Genomic DNA, 27,120 nt, shown 5'->3' with positions numbered 1-27,120 from the left:
TGTATGTAAATATGTACTCATGTGTATATGGGGGTGACAGAAAGCATAAGAGATAATTAAAATGTTTAAGGTCATTACAATCATGTAATCATTTGACAGGGATACACTGTGAATACGAAGTATGGATTTAAGATTAGATTCAAATGACCTACAATGAGAAACATTTGGTAATATTTTTAATGTAAAAACTTTCAGGTAAAAGAGGGATTTTTAATTTTTGCATTAAGTGATATAAGAACCAAGTAAAAGAACAAAATTTCCCAGGGATCTTTTAAAATACACAATATATTTAGAATAAATGTACTTGAATCTATTTAATGAATACACAACGACAATGTTTTGTACACAAGCAGTTTTCTTTAATCCTCAAAATAGGCATTATTTTTACATATAATTCAATTATTTTCAGGATATTTCACTTAAAAATGTTAAATAAGTAAATATCATCAAAATGAGTAACTAAACAAATCATGAAAAAAATGTAGCATGACATTTTAATTTAAAAATATTTTTTGAGGGTTGGAATGACAGTCCAACAGGCAGGGTTCTTGCCTTGTATGTGACTATGCCCAGGTTCAATCTGTGGCATTCCATATGGTCCCCTGAGCTCTACCAGGAGTGATCCCTGAGCACAGAGCCAAGAAAAACCCTTGAACACAATCAGGTATGCCCCCTTCCCTCAAAAAAAGTCTTGAGGCTGGAGAAGCCCAGTGTACTGCATGCATGCTTTGCATGTGGTAGTCCAGATTCTGATCTCTGGGCACCTGGTCTCGCAAATAGAGGGAATGGCCTCTGAGCACAGAGCTGGTAATAACTGGGATGGTCTTCCCCAAACAAAAAAGACAAAATACACAAAAAAGTTAAAATAAATTACCAAAAATATTTCTTATATAAGATTTTCAATACACAGTTTCAAAATTTAATCATAAAAAATTCTCCTTAGGGGCCACAGTAATAGCCCAGAGGACTAAAGCATAGTTTTGTCTTGCACGGGGGAGTCTCAGATTAGATACTTGGAACTGCAAAGTTCTCAGAGTGAACTTGGGTGTTAAGTCAGGAATAGCATCCAAGCACTGTCAACTTGGGGCCCCCCAAAACCACCAACACAAATTTCCCTTAGCATAGCCATAAAACATAAAACTACAGACTGATATCGATTGAAACAAATGAAAAAATTCTCAACAAAGTCTTGACTAATTAAATCCAACAACATACCAGAAGAATCAATACTCATGACCAGGTTGGATGAAATCAATGTGCAAATCAATTAATGTAGTATACCACATTTTAACAAAAAGATAAAAACCACATGGCTATTTCAACATATGCTAAAAAGAGTCAACATAAATCTTTGCCTAGATTCAACATAAAATTATTACAAAAACCACTCACTTTGGGAAAAAAGTTTTCATTGGGAATAAAAAGAATATATTTCAACACAGTGAAGGCAATATAAAACAAACTCACAACTAATATCACACTCAATCACAAAAAACTGATTTTACACACATCTATAGAGTTGTTTATTTAAACCTCTGAAATTCTTTGGCATTATAATTAAGGAAAGAGAAAAATAAACCTTAATTTAAACCAAACTGCATTAAAGGATAAATACAGAATTACCTCTCTTATATGTGGGACACAGTAAGACAGCAATAAGGACTCAATAGCAGTATAATGGGAGAACTTATCCACAAAATTGTGTCTGTATGTGTGTTGAAAGGGAGGAACTCTAGGGAACTTGGGGGAGGGAGGTGGGTACACTGGTGATGAGTGTGGTGTCAAAATCATGTGTATAGCAAATGATCATTAGCAATGTTGTAAATCACAGAGCCTCAATCAATTAAATTAAAAAGAGTAAATCAAATAAAAAAACCCAAGCTGTCTTAATATCCATTATTTAAAATTTAATTTACAGTGTATTGCTAAAAAAAGAAAACTGAGAAACAATTTTAAAATTCTAAGTATTTATCACATCAAATTATGCAGGAAGAAAAACTGCTTACTACTTCACAGACTCGGTACCCAGTCTGGAATCCTGGGACTTGGCCTTGATGACTGACTGTTGTAAAAGAAGAAGAAAAACAAAGAGTAAGTCAAAAATTACAGAAAACCACTATATTCACATGCTCCAAAGTCATCCAGTGGCTGAATGAGGAGAGAGCATGCTCATTTAAAACAGAAAGTTCTATCATCACAATGTACTCATTCATTTCTATAGCAATACCAGGACACAGTTCTTCAGACTGATTAAGCTAAGCACTTTTTATAAAGTTAGACTTCAGGTGTGAAAAAAAACTGTGAATTAGTTTTAGTTAATCTAGTAATTTGATATAGAGTACCACTTAAATTCTAAATTTGTCTTTTACTGTTCCATCCTTTATAAACTTTTCATTATACTCTGCCTTTTTCAGAGTGATACTCACTAACCGGTATAAAAAGTTTTTACTCTTAAAAATTCTTTAGCTAAACAAAATTTGTAGATTAACTGTTTTATTAATAGCACCTTCATGAGAAAAATCATGTATATAGCAAATGATCATTAGCAATGTTGTAAATCACAGAGCCTCAATCAATTAAATTAAAAAAAAAGTAAATCAAATAAAAAACCCAAGCTGTCTTAATTAATAATGTTTTTTGTGGCATCAAATTATAAGAGGGTTTCTATAGATTATGAAAACTTATTCCAAATGGAAGTATAAAAAAGTGTTTGATTTTGACATTATTTTATAAACACAATATTGCTATAAAACAAACTAAAAATACTTTTAGACAATTGCAATGGGAAATGAGCCAATTAAAATTTACACAGAAAATATTGTTATATCAAAACTTAAGTTGTATGAAAAGGGATAGCACACATACTTAATTCTTTAAATAAAAATATTTAAAAGTTCCCAGAAAACAAAACCCAAAATGAACAAAAAAAGGGAATAGGACCTTCTCTTTCAGCCTGGGTTCCCACTCTTATCTTTAATAAAACTTGTTTTGTTATTTTCAGTATTTTCCTTTACGATCAAATTTCTGTATCATCATTCAGTGCAAGATTTAGCACTAAATGACTTTAATCAGAAATTAGTTTTCTTATAAATATTTAAAGACTTGCTGTGCTTTTAGGATATAATAACATGACATTATTGCTAGTTGTTTAATTTTAAAGGATATTATAAAATAAGACTTACAAAACAAGAAGACAGTGGTGAAGGTGGATGGTATAGTAAGTGACCCACTTTCATAGAACAAGAAAAGAACCAATAACACTTTGATCTTTCTCTGTGATGATTATCTGACTCAGTTAATATGTATATTGGGAGAGTTAGAGATATAAAAAAAATTAAAATCCAAGGACTAGTTGACATTGCATCAAAGTCTATCTGCCCTTAATCCAGTAAAGCAAGAAGTAAAGTGAACTATCAGAACTAAGAAAGCTGTTAATTCCTTCAGCTTTTCCTCCAGTCTTATGAAATGAATCCCAAACACAGGAATCAAATTAATGGCAAGATGCTTTATTTATTACTTGGTTCATGTACTCTCTTTAATTAGTATTTTACTACAAACATGGACATGTAAACATGAGAAACAGTAAAACTCCTGGATTAAAAAAAAGTTCTAACCAGAATTTGAATCTATTCCAAAGGTCGAGGAAAAATCACTGTCACTGTCACTGTCCTCCTGTTGTTCATCGATTTGCTCCAGCGGGCCCAGTAACATGTCCATTTTGAGACTTGTTGTTACTGTGTTTGGCATATTGAATGTCACGGGTAGCTTGCCAGGTTTTGCTGTGCGGGCTTGATACTCTCGGTAGCTTGCCCGGCTCTCTGAGAGGGGTGGAGGAATCAAACTCGGGTTGGCCATGTTGGCTGCTTGCAAGGCAAACGCCCTATCCATTGTGCTATCGCTCCAGCCCCGAGGAAAAATCAAAATAAATTTTACATCAGTGTTATATCACTGTTACATTTATTTCTTTGTTGTGTTACTGACAAATGAGTATTGCCATAATAGGTCTTCCAAACTGTTATAAATACTGTCCATGTAAAGTAGATGCTGTGACCTCAAAAAATCTGTCATCAGTCAGTTAAATACTATTTCTGTCATCTTTTGGACTATATCCATCTTTTTGGCTCTTATCAGCATACTTGTCCTTTTTCCCTGATGCAAATGTGGCTTAATATGTATTCAAATATTATCAATCCCAAACAGCAGTAGATTACAAAGTTTCCATACTTATTTGGGAAAGGACAGATATTTAATTAGAACCAGTAATTCACTTCAAGTCACATTTACTCACTCATACCTTGGACTCTACAACAGCACATCATATGTTACTTACTCATGGCAGGAGGAGGGGAAAGAATGTGGGGTCTCTGTTTTAAGACAGAAGATTTGTTTTCTTAAATATTTAAAGAAAAAAGCCCTAATATAATTAGCCGATATGTACCCTCCACCATCAATGTAAAGGAGCACCAATGTCCTTCTTCCCTTTGCACCACACACAACTCTCAGACGGTTTTTTTGTGCCTTCTCTTTTTCTTGGAAGATACCCTTGACTTGGAGGAGGGGAAAGGAGGAAGACAGGCAAAGCGGGGCGATGAATTATAGGATTTGATCTAGGAACTCCTGCTTCCAGAACCCTCAGACTTTCATAAGCCATGCCTTTAAGTTTGAGGCAGTGAAGCTTAAACATGAAAGAAATGTTTTATGGGATGATTTTAAGTGCCAGCACTGATACAAGGAGATTATCAGGAAAAAAATCTCATAAATAGCTTTGCAAAGGAGAAGTGAACTGTGTAAACAACTTACTCAAATACGTCTACCAACCTTTAGAATGAATGTAAAATTAATAAATGTTCAGTATTTATAGTAGTTGGGGCTGGAGCGATAGCACAGCGGGTAGGGCGTTCGCCTTACAAGCGGCCAACATGGCCGACCCGAGTTCGATTCCTCCACCCCTCTCGGAGAGCCCGGCAAGCTACCGAGAGTATTCAATATGCCAGACACAGTAACAACAAAGTCTCCAATGGAGACGTTACTGGGCCCGCTCGAGCAAATCGACGATCAACGGGAGGGCCTTTACCTTTACCTTTATTTATAGTAGTTATGATAGCAGCCTTAAAATAAGGTAAACTGATGAATACAGCTCTGTTCATGCTATTTATATACCTTCTGATATCAATGTTTTCTATATACTCTAAGAGCTCTTATTTGTCATATTCTTGAGAGAGAGACAACAAGAGAGAGAAATAAAACAAATGATACCACCACTAGGTTTTATGATTAAATTCTCATCTTTTCTGCCATTAATGTGGTCTGAGTAAGCTACTTCACTTGACAGCAGGCAGGAGGGGATCAAAATATCACTGTACCTTTCTCAAATGTTATAGATGAAAAAACAGAGGCCCAGAATCATGGAGATTACCAAAGAAGTCTGAAGGTTTTTCAAACTGATTTAGCAGCAAACTACCTTTTAAATATAATTTTGTTTTAAATTATTATATAAAAGCAATGAAAAGTAGCACACTCTTGGGGAAGTTAGAAACTTGCTTCCAGAGGTCTAACTTCTACTCCTAGGCCTGACAGTTTCTATGCCACCGGATAAACAAACTGTTTTCTCAGTGGCTAAAATCCAGAGCACAATTTTATGATTCTGAACATTTAAGTACAGTTAGTAATGACTCTTTAAAACCTTAGACTTCATTGCTGATTGTGTGCCTTGTATTTGATGCTAAATTCTCCAACAACAACGTTTTTTCTCAAGGTAAAATTATTCCTCTGCTTTGGGATACAGTTTTCATAAGAGTAGTATCACAAAACATGAGAACTTTCATTTAGATTCAAGACTTAAGAGTTCTACATGTTAATAGAGCCAATTAAAAACAGTAACAAATACAGAGTACAGGTAAGAGCAAGGTACTGTGCCAGGTGCCCTGGGGATACAGGGCTGGCTGAGAAGACTGAAAATGTTTACAGTCTAATGGGAAAAAGCATGGATACAACCAACATGGCATGGTGAGATATGTGTTCTGATGTAAAAAGGAAATGTGTGGAAAGAAGTCTTGGATTGTAACTGGAGGGAACATTCAATTAACACTTTAAGGGCTATATCGAACTTCTGATTCTGGGAGAAGCACAGAAAATGACACAATTTGAGTGATTCTCAACAGAGTAAACAAAGGCTTGAGGCAAAGTCTGCAGGGCAATAGACTCAGGAGGATGTTCTGGAAGACAAAGGAAAATAGGTCAGGGAACTGATCCAATCATGAGGGGTACAATGTAAAATTTTTATAAGATTTGGACTTGACAGAAAAATGTACATTTACCTATGCTGTGAAAGCTTGTATGCGACAAAACTTGATTCCTATTGTAGCTTTGTTACCTATAGCATGCAGGTAAAAGTTAGGGACAACTGTGGGCAGAGATGGGTAACTACTTCACAGAAAGAGGCTTCCCAAGCTTTCTCTTTCATTGCTATTCAAAATATTGGCATTTAATGCCATAGAATCTTTGTTCTCTCCTGTTTTACATTTCTGCATTTCACGTGGATGTTTCTACATGTTTAAGTAGCTAGTGGCTTCCATATCAACAGCCTGGATCTAGAGTGTTTTTCAGTGATTTGCAGTGGGTACTTTTGAAATTTTTCTGAAATATACTTATACCCATCAATTTGCTTAAAACTGTCTTCTAAATCTGAGTTTCAGCAAATTATACAGATACAAATTTTACAACACTTGGATTATATAACAGACCCTCACGATCTTATTTCCTTCAGTGCTGCTTTACCCCAAGTCTTGTCAGTGCTTTTGGATAAACCTTTGCAACACCTAATTCAAATATGCCACATGAATGCTTTAAATTTTCTTATGGCTCCCTATATCTTCATGATAAAATCCAACTCGTACATGGACCTCCTGGATTATGCCTATTTGTTCAGGTTCAGAACTTTTAGATTTTAATTTTTTAAAAATTTTATTGAATCACCATGAGAGAGTTACAAGCTTTCATGTCTGGGTTACAATCACACAATGATCATACACCCATCTCTCCACCAGTGCACATTCCCCACCACCAATCTCCCCAGTATACCCCCCCTTCTCAACCCTCCCCCTGCCTCCATGGCAGACAATATTCCCTATACTATATCTCTACTTTTGGGCATTATGGTTTGCAATACAAACACTGAGAGATTTTAATTTTATATCCCAAACTACGACATATCCATCCTGTGGAATTTGGTATGTGGGCAGGTGGATGTGACTATCGAAGAGACCCCAGTAGAAGTCATGGGTAATCTTCTCCACTGCCCTTCTGGAAGATGTGACAGATCCATCAGGACATCGGAGAGCAGTCATCTTAGTCTTGCAGTTGGCGAAGGACAGGCGGGCGTTGCGAATGCTTTTCCTGGCTTCTGCTGCATTGGCTAACATTGCTGCTCTTCTCTGTTTGAAGTCTTCCTTTATCGCTTCTCTGCGCTGCTTTGCGAGCTCGGACGTTCACTTGTGGTTGCCTGAGGCTTGTGCCAAGCCACGTTGGTGAATGAGCTCAAGAGTTTTTGAAGACAACCATCTTTTTGTGGCTATCTCTCTCTTGGTGTTCCTTGTACAATCATGGAGGTGCTGAACCAGTCAATCATATTCTTCGTCAATGTCGTCAATGATGGCGTCTTCCTATATTGTCGCAATAGTGCCAAAGAGCTCCCAGTTGGTGATCATTCTGGAAGTTCTCTTCTTAAACTTTGCAGCCCTTTCTCCCTGATCTGTGTAGTAGAATTTTGCATGAAGGAGACGGTGGTCCGATCCCGCTTGGAATTTTGGGACAACAGAAACATTGGTCACACAAAACCATTGATTGAACATGATGTGGTCAATTTTGTTGTGCAACTGTCCAGAGACTCCCACGTCCAATGTTTAGATTCTGCCTTCTGGAATTGTGAGTTACCATGGATGGTCTTGGTCGATATAATGAACTCAGACAGTCTCTTCCCCTGTTCGTTCCATTCTAGGCCATGGGTCCTGATGTGGAGTTCTTTGGCCAATCTTCTCGGTCCTATCTTGGCATTAAAATTACTGACAATATTTTTGTAGAAGGTGTGGTCTTCTTTATAGAACTTCTCTAGTTCCATGTAGAACTTCTCAATTTTCTTTTCATTGTAACTGGATGTTGGTGTGAAGACAATGAAAATAAAAACTGCTGGCAGTGAGTCACATCTATTCAAATGTAATCATCCTATTTGGGTTGTTAGGCATATGAAACAAACTTCTTCCTGATGTTCCATTCACTCTCAATGGAACAAACATCTCCAAATGTAGCAGTTATGTGTACCTAGGTTGAGAACTCAACATGCCGAATGACCTGGCACCTGAACTGTGCAGGAGGAAGAGAGCGGCTTAAATACCTTCAAGAGCATCAAAGAAATAGCTAAGAGGATGAAGAACCTCCAGTTCTGAGCACATCTCTTCGACTATACCATTCTTCCTGCATTAACATACTCCTCAGAGACCTGGGCCCTATGAGAACAGGATGAGAATGCTATTCAGGTCACCCAAAGAGGAATCAAAAGAGCTATGCTTGGTGTATCATGCTTCACTCAAGTGAGAGAAAGAATCTGGAGCTTCGACCTCTGCTGAGAATCAGGGATGATGTCTCCTTTGCCAAGGTGTTGAAAACCAGATGGGCTGGACACATAATGAGATTTGGAGATAATTGCTGGACTAGAGCTGTTATTGACTAGATTTTATGGGACGTCAAAAGATCTTGTGGGCGTCCACCTACGAGATGGTCACACTTCTTTGTCAAAACCCTGAATGAATGGTTTGAGGCTCTTTGTGTTCCTGGAGCGAGCAGACGCCATTGGGCTACACTAGCACGCGACAGGGACGAATGAAATGTTACTGGCGCCTGCTCGAACAAATGGATGAGTCAAGTGATCAAGTGATCCTAAACTTTAGCCATGATATAGTGATCCACTATGCTTTATGAATACCCATCTTCCTGCTTAAAATCACTTATAAATCCATTCCTTAGGAAAGCTTTCTTGTCTCCTTAAGCATAACCCAGGGGCCATTTCTCTCCTTCTCTAATTACATCAAAAATACTAAAGCTATTATGCTGATATGGTTAAATGTCTGCATACTCTTTTGAGAGAGAAAATCTTAAAGGTAAGATTAGAGAAAAGAAGAAAACTTAGGTTTCAAAAAATGAATTTGGGTTTGGACAAATCATATTAGAGCTTACAGAATATCTACTCAGACAGTTCCAATAGGCAGTCATAAATATACTTAGGAACCAGAGATATGAATGTTGAATTTGATAAATACCAAAGCAGTATCTGAAATGGAAACTGTCCCTGCCACTGTCACTGTCCTCCATTGTTCATTGATTTACTCATGCGGGCCCAGTAACGTCACCATTGTGAGACTTGTTGTTACTGTGTTTGGCATATAAAATACATCATGGGTAGTTTGCCAGGCTTTGATGTGAGGGGGAGATACTCTCTGTAGCTTGCTGGGCTCTCCAAGAGGGGCGCAGGAATCAAACCATGGTTGGCCAGGTTGGCCACATGCAAGGCAAATACCCTTCCACTGTGCTATTGTTCCAGTCTCAAACTATGAGAATAAAAGAAATAGGGCATGCAAAAAAATGCTGATAGAAAAAACTCAGAGAAGACAGCATGGACTGTTGTGAAGGCTTGCATAAGGAAAAGAGAGAAATAGGAAAGTAAGAGGAGAGCTAGAAAAATTAAGAGAAAAAGTAGAGACAAGTAGTGTTGACTTAGAATTGTTGAGTATATACTATTTTCTTTGGTGGTGGTGGGGTTTTGATACATAACACAGTTGTTTTACCAACCGGGGATAAACCACTTGTATTTTTCTCATTACTACTCTGGGATTTTATATATATTATATAAAGTCACACATATTAGTGTTGCTGTTGGTGTGACAGTTGCAATCACCAGTCTTCTTGAGGTCTGAAGTCTTATTTCATGTTTTTGTTTTTCCTGGTTGACTTCCCACCCACTCTTTACAGTGCCTGACAACAAAAAAATGTCCATGTTTCTTAAACTCTTAGCCTCTTACTCCAAGTTGACTTTGTCTTCACAATTTCTTGCAAAGAAGGTAGTCAACATGAATTTTCTCAAATTTGCCTCCTTACTCTATCTGTAAGTTTAGCCTCCTTCTCTAGTTGCTTTCAGTTATTAAAGATAGAATTGCTGTTACTTTTTCATGTCTGACCTTGTGTTTGGGGTCCATTAATGTTCTGGATCACTTTGTCTCCTATATTCTGATAATACTCAATTTTTTCCATATTCACGCCTCTACCACCTTTGAAATTTTTATTTGCTCATTTAACATACATTGAATGCTTCTTGTATTCCCTACTAACCACGTAGTAGGCCAGCTAAATGTTTTTATGATGAATCATGGAGAACTTTATAGTCATTACTGAGTAAAAATAATGTTACTAAAATAAAATAATTTAAATTAAATAACAAAACTAAGCATGTGAGTGAAAACTATAAAGAGGGAAACTGACAGCACGTAGTAAGAACTGGGTGAGTTAGTTCTTTAAGGAAACTAAGTGGTAAGAAGATATACTGGGGCATTAGAACTGCATGTAAAAAAGTATAATACTTAGGTGAAAAATACACATCAGTGAAACTGAAAAACGAACTGATCACTGGGAAAGGAATAAGGAGTAATGCATGAAGCGCTTGATAAAGAAAAAACATAATCAGGTATTTTATAGAACATACAAAGAACAGCACCTGGCCCAGACAAGGTCAGACCTGAACACCTGAAGAACCTGCCATCAGTACTCATCAATACGCTGGGTTGACTCTTCACATGCTATCTATCTGAATGCAAGGTTCCATCCCAGTGGAAAACCAGCAGGACTGTACTACTGCACAAGAAGGGAGACATTCATGACACTGGCAACTATCGCCCAATCTGCCTATTGTCTGTCATCTACAAGCTGTTCATTTGAGTCATCCTGAATAGGACTGGAAAAACATCAGATGAAGAACAACCATGCTGAGCAAGCCAGTTTTCAAAAAGGATTCAGCACAATTGACCATATCCACACGATAACCAAGCTCATTGAGGTTTCTCAGGAGTTCAAGATGCTGCTCTGTCTAACGTTCATTGATTTAAAGAAGGCCTTTGATTCTGTTGAAACAGAAGCAGTTATTGAAGCCTGAGCCAATCAGGGCATTCAAACTCATTATATGAGGATCCTCCGTGAGCTGTATTACGGATTCACTACCAGGATCTGACCATTCTACAAAGAAGTAATCACTGATGTCAAGAGAGGGGTTCGGCAGGGTGATACCATTTTACCGAAACACTTCAGTGCCACCCTCGAGAACATCATGCGACAACTGGAATGAGAAGGAATGGGAGTGAAGATAGATGGTCGGCAACTACACCACCTTCACTTTGCTGATGACATCATTCTAATAACACCAAACATTAGCCAAGCGGAACAAATGCTGGCAACTTTGACCATGAGTGTGGAAACGTCGGATTCCAGCTGAATCTCACGAAGACAATGTTTATGAGAAACAGTCTCGTTCCTGACGTTCCCTTCACTCTCAATGGGACAAACATCTCCGAATGCAACAGTTATGTGTACCTAGGTCGAGAAGTCAACATGACGAATGACCTGGCACCTGAGTTGCGCAGGAGGAAGAGAGCAGCTTGGAATGCCTTAAAGAGCATCAAAGAAATAGCTAAGAGGACGAAGAACCTCCGGCTCTGGGCACATCTCTTTGGTTCCACTGTTCTTCCTGCATTAACATACGCCTCAGAGACCTCAGCCCTACAAAAACAGGATGAGAATGCTATTCAGGTCTTCAAAAGAGGAACTGAAAGAGCTGTGCTTGGAGTATCACGCTTCACTCAAATTAGAGAAAGAATCTGGAGTTCCGACCTCCATCGACGGTCAAGAATCAGGGACGCTGTCTGGTTCACCAAGGTGTTGAAAATCAGATGGGCTGGACACGTAATGAGATTTGGAGACAACCGCTGGACTAGAGTCGTTACTGACTGGATTCCACGGCATGTTAAAAGACCGCGTGGCCACCCACCTATCAGACGGTCAGACTTCTTCGTCAAGACCTAAACGATCGGTTTGAGGCTCTTCGTGTTCCTAGAATGAACAGATGCCATTGAGCTACACTAGGATGCAACAGGGATAAATGGAGATGTTACTGGCACCTGGTCGAGCAAATCGGTGATTAACGGGAAGTCAAGTGATCAAGTGACAAAAAAAATACTTTATACTAGTCTATAGAGGTGGTATAGGGGTTAAGGCACTTGCTTTGCATGCAGCCAACACACTTGATCTCAGCATCTCATATGCCCTAAGCACCACTGGGACTGACCCCTGACAGAGACTCTGGAGTAGCCCTGGAGCATCTCTGGCTGTGGCCCCTAAACCAAATCATGTCAACAAGATACCAAAAAAGAAGTCACATGATCCAAACTTCAAAACAATTGCTGCATCCATGCATTTATTTCCTGATATCTAGGTAACATGGTTTAAGAAGAGCAAAAAACTGATTGCTGACAACCGAAAAGGTTAAAAAAACAAGAGAATGTACCTCCTCTTTTGTAATTTTTTTCATGCAAATTATTTTTATATGAAAATTTTCAAACCAACTTTAGGTTATTCTAAATCTCTGAAAACCTGAAAGCTCTCTGGGTTATTTACTTTTTTTTTCTTTCTAAACTTAGCTTTTTCCAAGTGATGGGAAGTCAGAGAAGGAAGCTGGTGAGACTAATGGAGACCAGACAATTTTGGGACATAAACTGCCAGTAGTGCTTAGGGCGTATGAGATGCTGACAACAAGTGTGTTGGCTGCATGGAAAGCAAGTGCCTTAACCCCTATACCATCTCTATAGACTAGTATAAAGTATTTCTTTGTCACTTGTGTGCATTCTGTGTGCAGCTGAACCATCACTTATATGGCTTCTGAAGGGGTCAGGCATGATTTTGTAGATTATTAATCAATACCTCAGTACCATTGCTCCTATTTTTCGATTGGGTCCTTTCTTCATTTATTAACATCTACTGAATGCCTACATGGTGCTGGGAATTCAATTTTGAACAAACACAATGCTAGCATTTAAGGAGAATTTAATCCTTCTATATTTCCATAAAAAGAGAAAGAGAAAAATAAAAAGAAATACATGCAGTGTCATACAAGGAGAAACAGCAGGGTTAAACTTTTCTTTCTGACCCAATGTTCTTTGCCTGCCTATTTTTACTACAAAGATGTACAAGTCTTATGAAACAATTATTTACTTTTAATAAAACAGTGTCAGCCTTATTATTTACGTGTTCTTCTTTGTTTACTTACTAAAAACTACTGTAATGCCCAAATCAATACTTGTAGCACTTTAACAGTCATTTGATGATGTGTACATGTCACAGGCCTGGTGAAAAGTCTGCACTGCTCGATGTACATGTTCCCACTGAGGTTGAACAATAAAAACACCTAATGCTTCTCTGCATGTTCTGATATTCTGTCTTGCTGTTTCATCTCTTTTCTAATAACAAGTGTCCATCTGTTGTCTTCTATGGAGCATTTTCTCATTTTATGCTTTCTGTTGGAAATTTTGCTATTCAAAATGGTTAAGGACAAGAAGTGCTCTCTAGCGTTACTAAGCCCAAAAAGCTGAGGAGTCTTACTTAAGAGATACAACATATGTGCTAATTAAATTTCTTCTGATACAAGTTGATGCTATTAAGTGTGGTTTCAATTTTAATGCTACAACAATCTAAAAGAAACACATAAAATAAGGTAGTTTCAGTGGGCGATGAAAATTTCAGGACTACAGATTCATAGGAACCTAACTGTCTACTTCCTTTAGGTTGAATATTTATTAATTTTCCATTCCACAATAATTTGTAGACCAGAGCTTCTGTAAATAATGAGAATAGATTACCAGAGTAAAATTTTAATATCTTAAGTAACTACATTCTCCTACCTTACTCTCATATAGCTTTAGGAACTATCTCAATCAAATCATAATCATTTACTAGGAATCATTTTCTGAAAGTCTCCTTTGTAAAGTTTTGTTGCGGTAATTTTGGTGGCAGGGTGAGAAAAATGATGAATAAACAGCTGATTCATACTGGCTTTATTTAGTTATGTAGATTACTAGAGAGTCAAGTTAAATGGAAGTTGATATTGAAAGATCAAGAGGTAAGAAGGAGAAAGATTATTCCTCCAATGAGATATAAGATGATTTTCTAGCAAATTTATTAGCATTTACAAAGGAAACTTTTAGAGTAAAAGAGTATGGCCCAAAGATTGGCGAACTTGGAGTAGGATCTGAGAACCATTACTTTTTTGTATATATCTAAGTAGTTTATAAGTCTAATAGTTTGAGAATAATTACTATGGAATAGATCAAAAGTTTGTAGGAGTAGAAGATTTTAAGACTTATCCTTGATTTGTGAGTGTAGGTCTGATTTAGGAAGTACAGCTTACAAGTCAATACCCATGAGAGTTCTGTCTTCTATTCTGTGTTTCTTGCCTTCTTTTTCTTTTTTTCTGGTTTGAATCTTAGTTTCTACTAACCATATCATCAAGGATTTTGGTCCTCCCCTTCCAGCCTCCCCAAGAAATATTAACCAAATATAGATAAGTGGCTCTAAGGCTCTTAATTTATTGAGGACAACATAAGAAAAAACAGCACAGAGTAAGGTACTGATATATGTAAAAAGAGAAAAAATAAACACTCTAAGACTATGGAAGAAGAGTCATGGCCACGAACCACCTCCGGTGCCACATAAGCTCATCTACTGGCCATGATCCAGAGACCCAGAAATAAATCTCAAGAGACCAACAAGTCACAGAAGACTTTTCTGGACACTGCGTATGGCTGAATCATCTGGGGCACCCCAGAGCAGGCCAGGCTCTGGGCTGGCTGCCCAAACAGAGCCTCAGCAGCAGATTGCTCCCACACTCCAAAATCGCCACCATACCCCTGGCTGGACCCTACTGCCTCAGGACCAAGCCTCCCCTAGAAATTAATCTGTTGAAAAATGCTACTGACCCTATCTCTACAACTTCCTATACTTCTGGAAGCCGAACTGTCATCCACATACCCTAAAGCTGCCATCCAGGCAAAAATTTAAGTCCAACTGTACCACCCCGTTAAAAATTCTGGAGCAACATCTCAAACTCTACAACACTGATAAAGCAGCAGTAGCATACTAGGATGGGATGTAATGTAGAAGGCAACCAATCTTGGTTAAGAAAACAAACACAGAAAGTTTAACCTATAACAACATCCAGTAATCTCTTAAATAGAGTACTTACTGGCTCCATGGTGAGATACAACAATTTTCACTAACTTCCTTCTAACAAAACATTTCTGATCATTCTACTAGAAAATTATTGATATCAATCAATATAAAATGAATTATTGAGGGCCTGCTATGGGGGCAAGCTTAAGGGGTGGTTTAGGAAAACTGGAGACTGGTGGAGGGAAAGTGTAATGGTGGTGTGATTGGTGTTAGAGTACTGAATGTTTGTAACAAATCATCATGAACAACTTTGTAAACCACAGTGCTTATATAAAGTGTAAGGGAAAATTTACATAAGGAGGCCTTACCTACTCTACGTAAACTCCAAATTATATTAACACAGAATTACTTTAAAAGTATTATTAAATGACAGGTAAGACATGATTATTACTATAATGAGATCCAAGTATAAAATAAAATTTTTTTTTTTTGCTTTTTGGGTCACACCTGGCGATGCACAGGGGTTACTCCTGGCTCTGCACTCAGGAATTACCCTGGTGGTGCTCAGGGGAGACCATATGGGATGCTGGGAATTGAACCCAGGTTGGCCGTGTGCAAGGAAAACACCCTACCTGTTGTTCTATTGCTCCAGCCCCTATAAAATAAAATTTTAAACAATTTGTTTGTTTCTTTCGCTTTTAAATTTGGTCTTTGCCTCTTTAAAATATTTATATTTATATTCCCTATGTGTAATTCCTTAATATTTATAATGCATCTATTTATGCGAAGTGAGCATCCTCCACCCAGATCCTCCATATTCCAGTAGGCAGGGGTCACACCCACTAACTGACCCCCTGGTGCTGTGTAATCCCATCAACGGCCAAGACCCAGAGACTATAAAACTCAGCTCCTGGAAGCGACATCTTATTATCTCATTCTTGCTTTGGACAAAATGGCAGGCTACCGAATGTAACCTGCCCACATGGCAGAGTCTGGCAAACTCCCCATGGCATACCCAATATGCCAAATACCAGTAACAATGATGGGTCTCATTCTCCTAACCCTGAAAGAGCCTTGAATATGGCATTTTTAAAAAAAATCTCAGGGCTAGGATGAAGGAGACGTTACTGGGGCCTGCTCGAGGCAATCAACAAACAACAGGATGGTCGTGATCATGATTGTGATCTATTTATAAGCTCAAAAGTTAAAATGTCATACACTGTATGTAGAGTAATTATAAAAGTTGCAATAAAATATGTGGCTCATAAATAGACTGGTCAGGGTCACAGAATAGCGTAGCAGGTAGTGATTTTGTTCTGCAGGTGGCTGACCAGGATTTGATCCCCAAGCATACCCCAAAGTAACACCAGGAATGATCCCTAAGCCAGGAGTATGCCCTGTGAACCAAAAAACAAAAACAAAAAAACAAAACAAAACCCAACCCCCCCTTCATTCCTCCCCCCAAAATAGCAAACTATTCAACTTGTAATAAACTGTGTAGTACATGGCAGTGAGTTCACAATAAGGTAACACCTGTTCTTCATGAATCGGCCCTGGCATGTCTTTCTAAAGCAATCTTGGGAACAATAGTACTTTCTGGTCAGTGATTTGTGAGCTAGCATGATATGGATATAGAACATTTTCTCACAATGAGATGTCTATCTTTGGAGTTCTATCAAATATTCTATTTCCTTTGTGTAAGCAGTAATAGTAATGTGGAGGCGTACTAGAGGTAAAAAAAAATTTACACAAAACTTTCAGTGAAGAGTGACAAAAAATTATCTTCTACTGTGCTGAAAGATTGTATGCATGTTTTGGTTGGATAAACCACTATCACTATCACTATCACTATTACCCCGTTGTTCATCAATTTGCTTGAGCGGGTGCCAGTAACGTCTCCATTCATCCCTGTCATGTGCTAGTATAGCCCAATGGCATATTGGGGGCTCTTTCAGGATCAGGGGAATGAGGACCATCATTGTTATTGTTTTTGGCATATTGAGTATGCCACGATAGCCTTCCAGGCTCTGCTGTGTGGGCGGGGATACTCTTGGTAGCTTGCCGGGCTCTCTGAGATTGGGTTGGATAAATAAATCATTTAAATAAAAAAGGTGTTCCTTTTTTCTGTTTAAAGGAGAAGCATGTGAAAATTAATGACCATATTAGTTGAAGTCTAATAACAACAGGAAAACAGCACAAATTTCCATGATTTATACAAAGATTATCATGAGTGAAATTCTTAAGCAAACAAATTAAGAAATAATCAACAGATATGTAAATTTAGTTAGAACATGTTATTCATTAGTACTGATGTTCACATAGCTGGACATATGTTTATGTGAAGCTGTTATTTTAAACTACTTACATACTTGCAAGTAATGGAAAATATTGAAGCAAAACATTGACATTCCTCAACTTAGTTTTGTGGTGCAGAGTAAGGATTATTCCATCAGAGTCTCTTTCATAAGCACTGGTTCATACTCCAGGCCACATAAGATAATACGCTAAGAAGTCTATTGGGGTCTCACCACTGAAGGTAACAGGGCTCCAGAAACAAGGAGGGGAACTACATGGAGTAGCAAGGAATAGAGCTGCTGCAAGGAAAAGATAACACCTGGGCTAACATGCTTCATGTAAAAATCTTAAAGGCATAAAAATTTAAAGAAAATAGAAATAAAGCAACATATACTAGGTATTTTCCTATTAAAATAGAGTAGTTCTAAATTGGGGTGGGATGAAGAGTGATTTTAACTCCTATGGGAAATTTGGTAATGTAAATTTTTTTTGTGGTGTGTGTGTGTGTGTGTGTGTGTGTGTGTATTTATATATAAGATATCCCTGACTCTGTGCTCAGGGTTGACTGCTGGCAGTGCTGGGAGGGGCCATATACAATGCTGGAGATCAAACAGGGGCTGACCTCTGGAAGAGAGTTTTTGTCATAGCTGGGGGAGGCACTGCTTCTACCCTACAATGTATAACATATTCCCTTCCAATAAGGAATAACCTAACCTCAAATTCCAACAATGCCAATGCTGACAAATCCCAGAGATTCCAAGTTCACAAAGTTCGGGCAACAGAGAACTAAAAAGTCATGCTACTTGCTCAAGTCAGAAGAGAGGGTACTGATAATAATTCTGTCACTATCTAAAGGGCAAATTCTGGGTAGAAATCATTGGTGGGAAATTCTCCCAATAACATCTTTATATTTTAGATCTGTATAGATTATTACAGGATGTACGCTTTGAAAATATCATCATGAAGATCAAATGCCATGCTATTCTATCGAAAAACTCTCAGAGCCACAGTCAAAGAAAGTCCTGGGCAAGTGGAACATGGTCTGGCACAGTACATAACTATCGCTGAAAGATCAAAATCTGTATTTGCTTTCTCAGAGTCATAAAGAAAGGTCCCATGAATACTTAACAATGGTTCACTGGAAAAAAACACGAATATCTATTGAGAATTCATATTTTTATCTAAATCACATTTTCAAGGAAAATCCACACTGTATAAGAAAATGAGTCAAGGTAGAGGCCAGGGCTTGAAAACTCAACTGGAAAACCACTTGCCTCTGTGCTACTCTGTGTAAATTTTAAGGGGATTTAGGAAGACATCAAGGAAATGACATCCCTCAACTTAGTTTTAAGGTGTAGAGAAAGGGGTATTCTATCACAGTCCTTTTGTCCAGACCCTATGTCATATAAGCTAAGATGGTAAGCCGTTTTATTGGGGTCTCACCATTGAGGGTAAGAGGGCTCTGGAAACAAGGAGAGGAACTGCACTATATATTAAGAACTAAAGCTGCACAGTGAAAGAGACAGCAGTAAGAGAGGGGTAAGAAGTAAGAAATGAATAAACAGCAAATCTGATCACCAGTCTAAGAAACTCTTCCACTTTCTTTCAGAGTAAGAACTATATCGGAGGTTCTATGTCTAATATTTAGGGACCTGATTGTTGTGGGTTGTTTCTACGGGTGTAAGGAGACTCACATGCCACGTCACTGGGGTAATACTTTCTTTGCTGGGGAATACAAAGACATTTTAAGAATGTGTTCAATTTAAACATTGTTAGCACAGCGGGTAGGGCGTTTGCCTTACAAGCGGCCAACATGGCCGACCCGAGTTCGATTCCTCCGCCCCTCTCGGAGAGCCCGGCAAGCTACCGAGAGTATTCGATATGCCAGACACAGTAACAACAAAGTCTCCAATGGAGACGTTACTGGGCCCGCTCGAGCAAATCGACGATCAACGGGAGGGCCTTTACCTTTTTACCTTTTTTAAACATTGTTTAAATTAATATTTTTCCTCAGAATATTTGTTATTGAAAAATTTATAAGGCAAAATGAAATATATATCAGTGTAGTCTGTTTTTGTGACTCTGTATTAGGATTCCAAGTAATTTAGTTTTAATTTATTCATTCAATTTTGAGGTCTAAAGTTAATGAAAGAAAATCCCATGTTCATATGCAGCCCGAGCCCACGTGCTGCCTTGTGCCTGTACACACAGGCTGCTGAACACATGTGGCATCCGAGCACATCTGTTGCCTGTATCTACCCTGTTGAGATTTGGACTCTCATATCTAATGCTGGAATATACACTAGGGCTCTCTCTCCACTCTGGAAAAGTCTATGTTCTTTTTTAACTGTATCTCTCTCTCTCTCTCTCTCTCTCTCTCTGTGTGTGTCTTCTATCTCTCTTCCTCCCCTTTCTCAAAAAAAAAAAAAACAAAAAGAAAAAACAAAACAAAAAGAAAAACAGAAAGAAAAAGGAAAATTCCAAATTGATCTGAAGTTTTAAAACAAGTTCAAGCATAAAAAGCATAAATTATTTTTTATCTTAAGTATCATATATTAGAAAGTTAGCATTTTAGAGATGTAGATTTACTATGAAGGGTGCAAAAGTAGCATGACTGACTTTTTATTAATTTAGCATACATTAACTGTGGGATATTTGAAAATATGATTTTATCATTCAAAACAATAGCCACTGTCTAGCATAAGTTGCTGATGGACTTAATACAGTAATAATATTACAGTATTCTCATGATTAAGAAAAATTTAGTACAAGGAGTAAATGAGTAAAAAAAATCCAGTTATAAAGAGTAAATGAGAAATTTTTTTGGTTAACGTACTGTTTGAAAATAATGATACAGGATAAAATAAATCTATATTTTAATAAAATATCTACTTTTGGGATGAAGAAAGTGAAAATGGATATTTTACAGACTAAAAAAACACATGATATTAATGTACATTACTGTCTTCTATTTTATTAACATTTGACTTAACTTTAAAATTAGAAAATTTTATATTTTTGTGCATGTGTGTGACCATATATTTGAATGAATGAAGAGTAACTAATGTGGAATTATCTAATGTTTTGGGATTGTATATTTTTGTTTTAGACTAGGCAAGAGAGTATCTTTTCCTTAACTCAACAACACTTTAGTTAAGATAATTCTAATTAAGCCAGCCTGCTCTCACAGACTAGATGCCTCAGAAAATACTAAACATGATTAAAGTATTCTTACTTGAAGAGGTCAGCTATAACAAATGCTTTATAATTATCTTAGAACGCCAACATGACTAACTTTTTTGATGAGTTTTTGGATAAAGACACAGGATAAACATCACAGTAAATTCTCTACATTCACAGAAATATTATAATATTCCTATACTTATATGAACCATACATACTATATCTAGTTTTTATCAAAAATAGCTTGACTGTAAATAATGAAATATTTATAAAAGATAAGGGTACTTTTCTAATTTTAGTTTTTTATTATAAAAAAGAATCAGGGTCCAGAGAGAAAGCATAAGTACATTCTTGCCTTACACACAGCTTCCCCAGGTTCAAACTCTAGCACTGTGTCTGGTCCTCTAAGCACCACATAGAGTCATCTAAGCCCTGCCAGGAGTGAGCTCTGAGCCCACCAGCTGGGTATGGCCCCCAAATAAAAACAGAGAAAAAATTAAGATAAAAGAATTTTCAGATATGAAAACAACTGGGAATTCAAGAAACTGACAAGAAACACTGTGTCTGCCCATATAAGTACCTTGCAACTATTAAAAAAACCCAACACTTATCTATGCTAAGACTTTACACTATTCCTTACTAGTTAACTTATTTTTTTTGGCTTTTTTGAGTCATACCCAGTGATAGTCAGGGGTTACTCCTGGCTCTATAATCAGAAATTACTCCTGGCAGACTTGGGGGACCATATGGGATGCCAGGGATCAGACCTGGGTTGACTGCATGCAAGGCAAATGCCTTCCCCACTGTACTATTGCTCCAGTCCAGGTTACCTAATTTTTGAAACTATAAGCATGTATTACTTTGGTAGTAGAATATAAAATGATAAAGATATAAAAATAGAAACTTTAGCGATTTTTCTCCTCCCTTAAATAATTGATACTGGTGAGTATGTTAGCAAAAACAAAAGCAAAAACAAAACCCAAACTAAAACAAACCTTATGTAAATTTATAGCAAGTCATAAAAACGTTCTGGAAAAGGTGTGAAAAAACAAATCTCTTACTCTGGATGCCGTGTGTATAGGTAATTACCGATTTGTATAGGGACTCTCTGGCCTATCATGAAGAATAACTAATTCAAGCTCCATCCTCTCTGCCTGCAGTGGTCCCTGGCACAGTGAGCAAGAGAACAGGTGTGTTCCACTTGGAAGAACTTATAAGATTAACAGCTGCCAAGCTATTAAAGGTATAGTTTTACTTCTTAGCCTATGGTTTGAATAGAAGTGATTTTAAAAAGAAAGAAAGCCACTAGGATTTCTTTCCTGATTCCTTCAAAAGTATGGAGAAAACAATTCCAAAGACTTCGACATGAAAAAGGGTAAGTATAAAACAGGGATGTCAGAAACCAGAGTGGTGCAAAACCAAAAAGCTGAGCATGTTCCAGATGTCTGAGTCACTGACTAGATGGTTGAGAAAAAGGGAAAAGGTAGTCTCATGGGGCATCTGAGACTTTAGAGGGCAAGTTCCTACCAAGGAAAGCCTTTCTGAATGCATCTTTTTAACTTTCCTGATGCATGATTTCCTTATCTATAAATCTCCAGGGATGATTTCTAAGATCCCTTACCTTGCACGTCATCACCAATTCTATAGTTTTATGAACTTAGGACACCTACATCTTCCACACTCTAGTTACTTATAAGGATACTTTTAATTCTCTTAAAAACATATCTTATATATGACTATAAAAATAAAACTTGCACATGGAAAAAAGAACATCAGATAGAATTTGTGGTGAGTTTATAAGGCAAGAGCTTGATAAAATCAAACCATATATACTCTGATACAGGAAGTAAACTGAAGACGTGCAGCTCTGCCAGGTGCTAAGGAAGCCCATTTCAGGGTTTCTCAGGGCTGGCTGTTGCCATCATGACTCAGAGTGTGTTCTTGCCTTTCTGAACACCCAACATCTCATCAGTGCTTCTTTTTACATAAATGTAGATCAATCTTTACACCTCTCCCCACAGGGAAGTCTAACATTGTCTAAATATATTAGTGGCACGTTCCTAAGAGGAAAACCACATTTATATATTTTATTATTATATATTATATATATAATATTACCTATGTTAGAATATTATATATATGCTTTAACATAGGGGTGCAGCTAAATCATGTTACTTAGCAAAAGAAATTCAGGCCTTTTAAACTTCTAACATAACGCAGTTCCATCGCCTCCTTAAGAACTTCCTTGCTCTTTTGCCCAAATGGATTCTTCGGCAACTTTCTCACTTTGCCTCTGTTATGTTTTTAAATGTTTTACTTTGCATAAATACATATTATTGGAGGGCTAAGCCTGTATTTGAAGAATTAGTCTATTAGGACATGGTGGCAAATGTATAATTAAAGCATGGGAATCAGCTGTGAGAGGAAAAAGACATTGAAATTAAAGAAATCAACTACAGCCTAAACTGAAATGGAGGCAGTGAGTTCTAAGCAGAGGAGTGCCACAGGCGGTGAGAACTGAGAGGTTTGTTGGAAGCACATAGGGGATTTCTCAATCAACAGGAACACAGGAGTACTGGGAAAGCTTGTGGTAGAAGCCAACTTCCCAAGTAACCAGTCAGGTGCTGATACTAGTCCTTTGATTTTCTCATGAAGGCAGAATTATTCAAGTCTGTTAGGAGAAACACATAGAAGTGGGGGTTTAGTAAACACCTATTTCACAGGTCAGAATGATCCATAGTCAGGGAAATCAGTAAGGCACTCTAAGTAAAGAGCTATTTCTGTCATAGCATCTCATTCAGTTGTTGATATAGACTACAAATACTGTTAGTTGTCAGAACAATTACTGAGCTAATGTTATAAATGCTTTCCTTGTATTAAATGCCATTGTGTTTTAAAATTTACATTATAGTCTTCTTAAATTCCTAAACCTGGTACTGAGTTCCAAGCAAAGGATAACATAGGTAGCAATTGGCGATTGTTATATGCACTGCCAATCTTTTAATATACTAATATATTTTATTCACATTACCCACATACCCTTTGAACCATGGAACCCGGAGTTAATGCAGTGGCCTCCTCTTAGTTCTCCGTCACTGATTCTAGGATATTATGCTTTCAAAGCACTCTTTCTTATGAGTCTCGATACCTGATTATAATACCCTCTATCTTTGCAGCTGTTACATTTAAGCCCTGTGGTCACTCTAACAAAATGGTTCTCAGTATTGGGTGCATGTTAAAATCATCTGGAAAGCTTTAAAATCTATACCTAATCTTGGAGCTCACTGATTCTGTCCTCAGCAGCTGTTATCCTGTTGCTGGGGCCTTCCAGTGAGTTTTTCATTTCACCTACTAGGTCTTTCAGACCTGTCATTTCTGCTTGTATTTTCATTTGTATTTTCCTCATTTCTGCCATCATATCCTCTTGTATTTTATTGGTGGTACATTCCACTGTTTCTTGGGCTACTGTCTTCACTCTAAGCCTCATGGGTTTCTGCGTTGCTTTAGTATTGTGATCTCTGCAGTTTGGAGTTGTTTCTTGTGTGCTGCTATGTGTTTAGATCCCTACAGTTAGGGTGTCTTTGTATATTTATGTGTGTTACGCAGTGAAGAAATGCGTGGCTGCAGAGCAAAGCCACGTTTGGGGGTGGACTTCCCTCCTGATCTGGAGGACAAAAATGGCATTCCTAAGTTCATTCCAGAGCCCTCAATGTGACACTGCAACTAGTCTCAGTTCTCAGGGACCTTTGCTGAGCTGGGCAGAGACAAGCTGTATGGTTGGCAGTACTATCTTTTTCAAGGGGTTCCCTAAAACTTTGAAATCTACCAATACTGAAACCTCAGTCCAGACCAAATCATTCATTTGTGGAAATGGGTACAAGCATCATTATGATTGAGACATTTGCTCTAATAAAGAATGAAGGTCTTGAGGATTTTATCAGTATCCCCTATATCTTAAAACTCGCTGTTGTCGTGGGATTTTAATGTCTAAGAAAATCCTTGTCCTATAATTTGGGTCATAGTTATAGCTCCTTCACCAGGTCAATTTTAATAACACAGCCTCCAATTTCATTTCTGCTCATGTACACATTCTGAATTTGCTGTGACCTTGAGCTGCCCATATCTGACACACCACATAAACAAATGTTTCTGGCTCTCCATACCACAGTGTACTCTGCTTCCATCTGGCGAGAGTGGCTGATTGCTCCTTTGCTTCTAAGCCAGCAAGTCCTGATTCTACAATCTTTCCAATCTCACTGATCTGCCATGGTGAGACACTTTTAAATGATTCTCTTGTTAAACTACTAATTCTCTTAACTTCTTGTGCTCTCTTAAACATACAACTCAAAGCATGTATCAAATCAAATCTGCCTTCTACATGGCTGTGTCCTTGATACTGAGAACTGAAGAAAATAAGTCCAAGTACATAATTTGCTACTTATGCTTTTAAGGCAGTCTGATTCTCAGACTCAGGGATTTTTTCTTACATCCCAATAGGGATGTAAGAAATAGGAGTCCCAATAGGGACGCAGAAATAGGAGTGCTTATTTCTCCTAGTCTTGTGGGATTATAATGGCCACTTTTCCTCCAATCTTCTTATTTGATGTAAATAATTCTTTCTGCTCAGAAAAAAATAGATAATTGAGACATCCTTAATTTATAGACAACTACTCTATCAACCTCATTTTTTTAAAGGTCATACTTGGCAAAGATCAGGGCATACTTCTGGCTCTGCACTCAAGGATTATTCCTGGTGAGCTCAGGGAACCACTTCGGGTGCCAGAGATGGAACATTGGTAGGCAAGGCAAGTGCCTTACCCACTGTTCTACCTCTCTGACCCCAGGAGGTACTAATCTAAGCTTATTACTGTCTACATTTCTGCCTACATTTCTCCTGCAACACCTTTGTTGAGTGAGATGATATTGAACCTTCTACAATGTTTATAAAAATCTATGATCTCCAGTTTTAGATGCCAGTGTACCCCCTTCCTTGAAGTTGAGACAATCAAAAATCTCTCCAGACACTGCAAAATGTCTTCTGGGAAGAAGAACCCTGGTCAGTTAAGAACCAAAAGCTTTTGAAACTGTGGATTATAAGCCATATTGGGTTGTGTAATGGAATGTGAGTTCACTAAAAACTTAAAAATTTGTTTTAAAATAAACTTCTTTATGACTTATTAGTAAATGTTTACTTTGTATATCCATTTTATATAATACCCAGTCATCAAAAAATTTCTCAGGCAAATGGGGTTGCAAGTGGAAAAATTTGAGAAGCACTGCTCTAAAGCTGGACTATTCTATCAATCTATATTTCCAATAAAACCCTGCTTCCTCTAAGATCCATGTGTGTTATATTTGCTTTCCACCTGAATCTATTATTTGGTTTTGCCTCCTTAGTATATATATATATATATATTTTTATGTATTATTACAGTATTCAAAAAGCTATTATTGGAACCAAGTCCCTAATTATCACTTCTTTTTTTCATTGTAAAGCTCTGGGAAATATGTCCCTGAGTTCACATGCTAATGCCCATTCTCTTCTTTATATCATGTCACATTAAAACCAGTCCGTAATAGTAGATAAAAGGTCCCAAGGCCCCTTAGCTAGCAAATGCTTAGACAAAGGCTGTTTCTGATACCACTGGCTACTCTCTCCTTAAGCTTCTCTTCTCTAATGGATTCTAGGGTTGTTTATTTTTTTCTGTTTTTTTTTTCCATCACTCAACTATTCTTTCTTCATCCCTCCCCTCCTGTCCACCTTTATTCATCAGTTCCCTAAATACTAGTGGCTTCCTTGTATTGTGACCCTGGCCACCTTCCCTCAGAATCCTATAACATTCTGGGTGCTATCTCTGTCATTGCAAACTTCACTCTATGAAAATTCAGTGACTATATCAACTCCTTACTATTTTATTTTGAAGTCCCATCTTCTCTTAAATTCCAATCCTCCATTTCTGGCTTCCCAGTAACTTTTTTTTTCTGTGAAATAAATACATTTTATTATTTATTTTTGAGGCATTATGGGCTGGAGCGATAGCATAGCAGGTAGGGCGTTTGCCTTGCATGCGGCTGATGTGGCCGACCCGAGTTCAATTCCTCCGCCCCTCTCAGAGAGCCCGGCAAGCTGCTGAACTATCTCGCCCTCACGGCAAAGCCTGGCAAGCTACCTGTGATCTATTTGATATGTCAAACAAAGTAACAGGTCTCACAATGTTACTGGACCCGATTCAGCAAATCAATGAACAATGGGAGGACAGTGACAGTGACAGAGGCATTATGATACTGTCCATGATAGGTGTTCAAACATAATAATAATAATAATCACACAATGATTCACCACCATACACTCCACCAGAGAAGTCCACTTCCTTATACCACTGTCTC

General features: G+C 37.7%; 1 protein-coding gene across 1 annotated transcript in view; it reads right to left on the bottom strand.

The window, feature by feature from the left end:
* AHI1 (Abelson helper integration site 1) overlaps positions 1 to 27,120 on the bottom strand; it is a 231,328-nt gene that overhangs the window by 25,681 nt on the left and 178,527 nt on the right. The window contains exon 23 of the mRNA XM_056126207.1: positions 2,007 to 2,062. Within this exon, the coding sequence (XP_055982182.1) occupies positions 2,007 to 2,062 (56 nt within the window). The remainder of the gene's footprint in view (positions 1 to 2,006; positions 2,063 to 27,120) is intronic.

This window comes from Sorex fumeus, unplaced genomic scaffold, assembly GCF_029834395.1.
Source record: "Sorex fumeus unplaced genomic scaffold, SorFum_2.1 ptg000061l, whole genome shotgun sequence".
Taxonomy (NCBI): domain Eukaryota; kingdom Metazoa; phylum Chordata; class Mammalia; order Eulipotyphla; family Soricidae; genus Sorex; species Sorex fumeus.
This window is presented reverse-complemented; position numbering and strand designations above follow the sequence as displayed.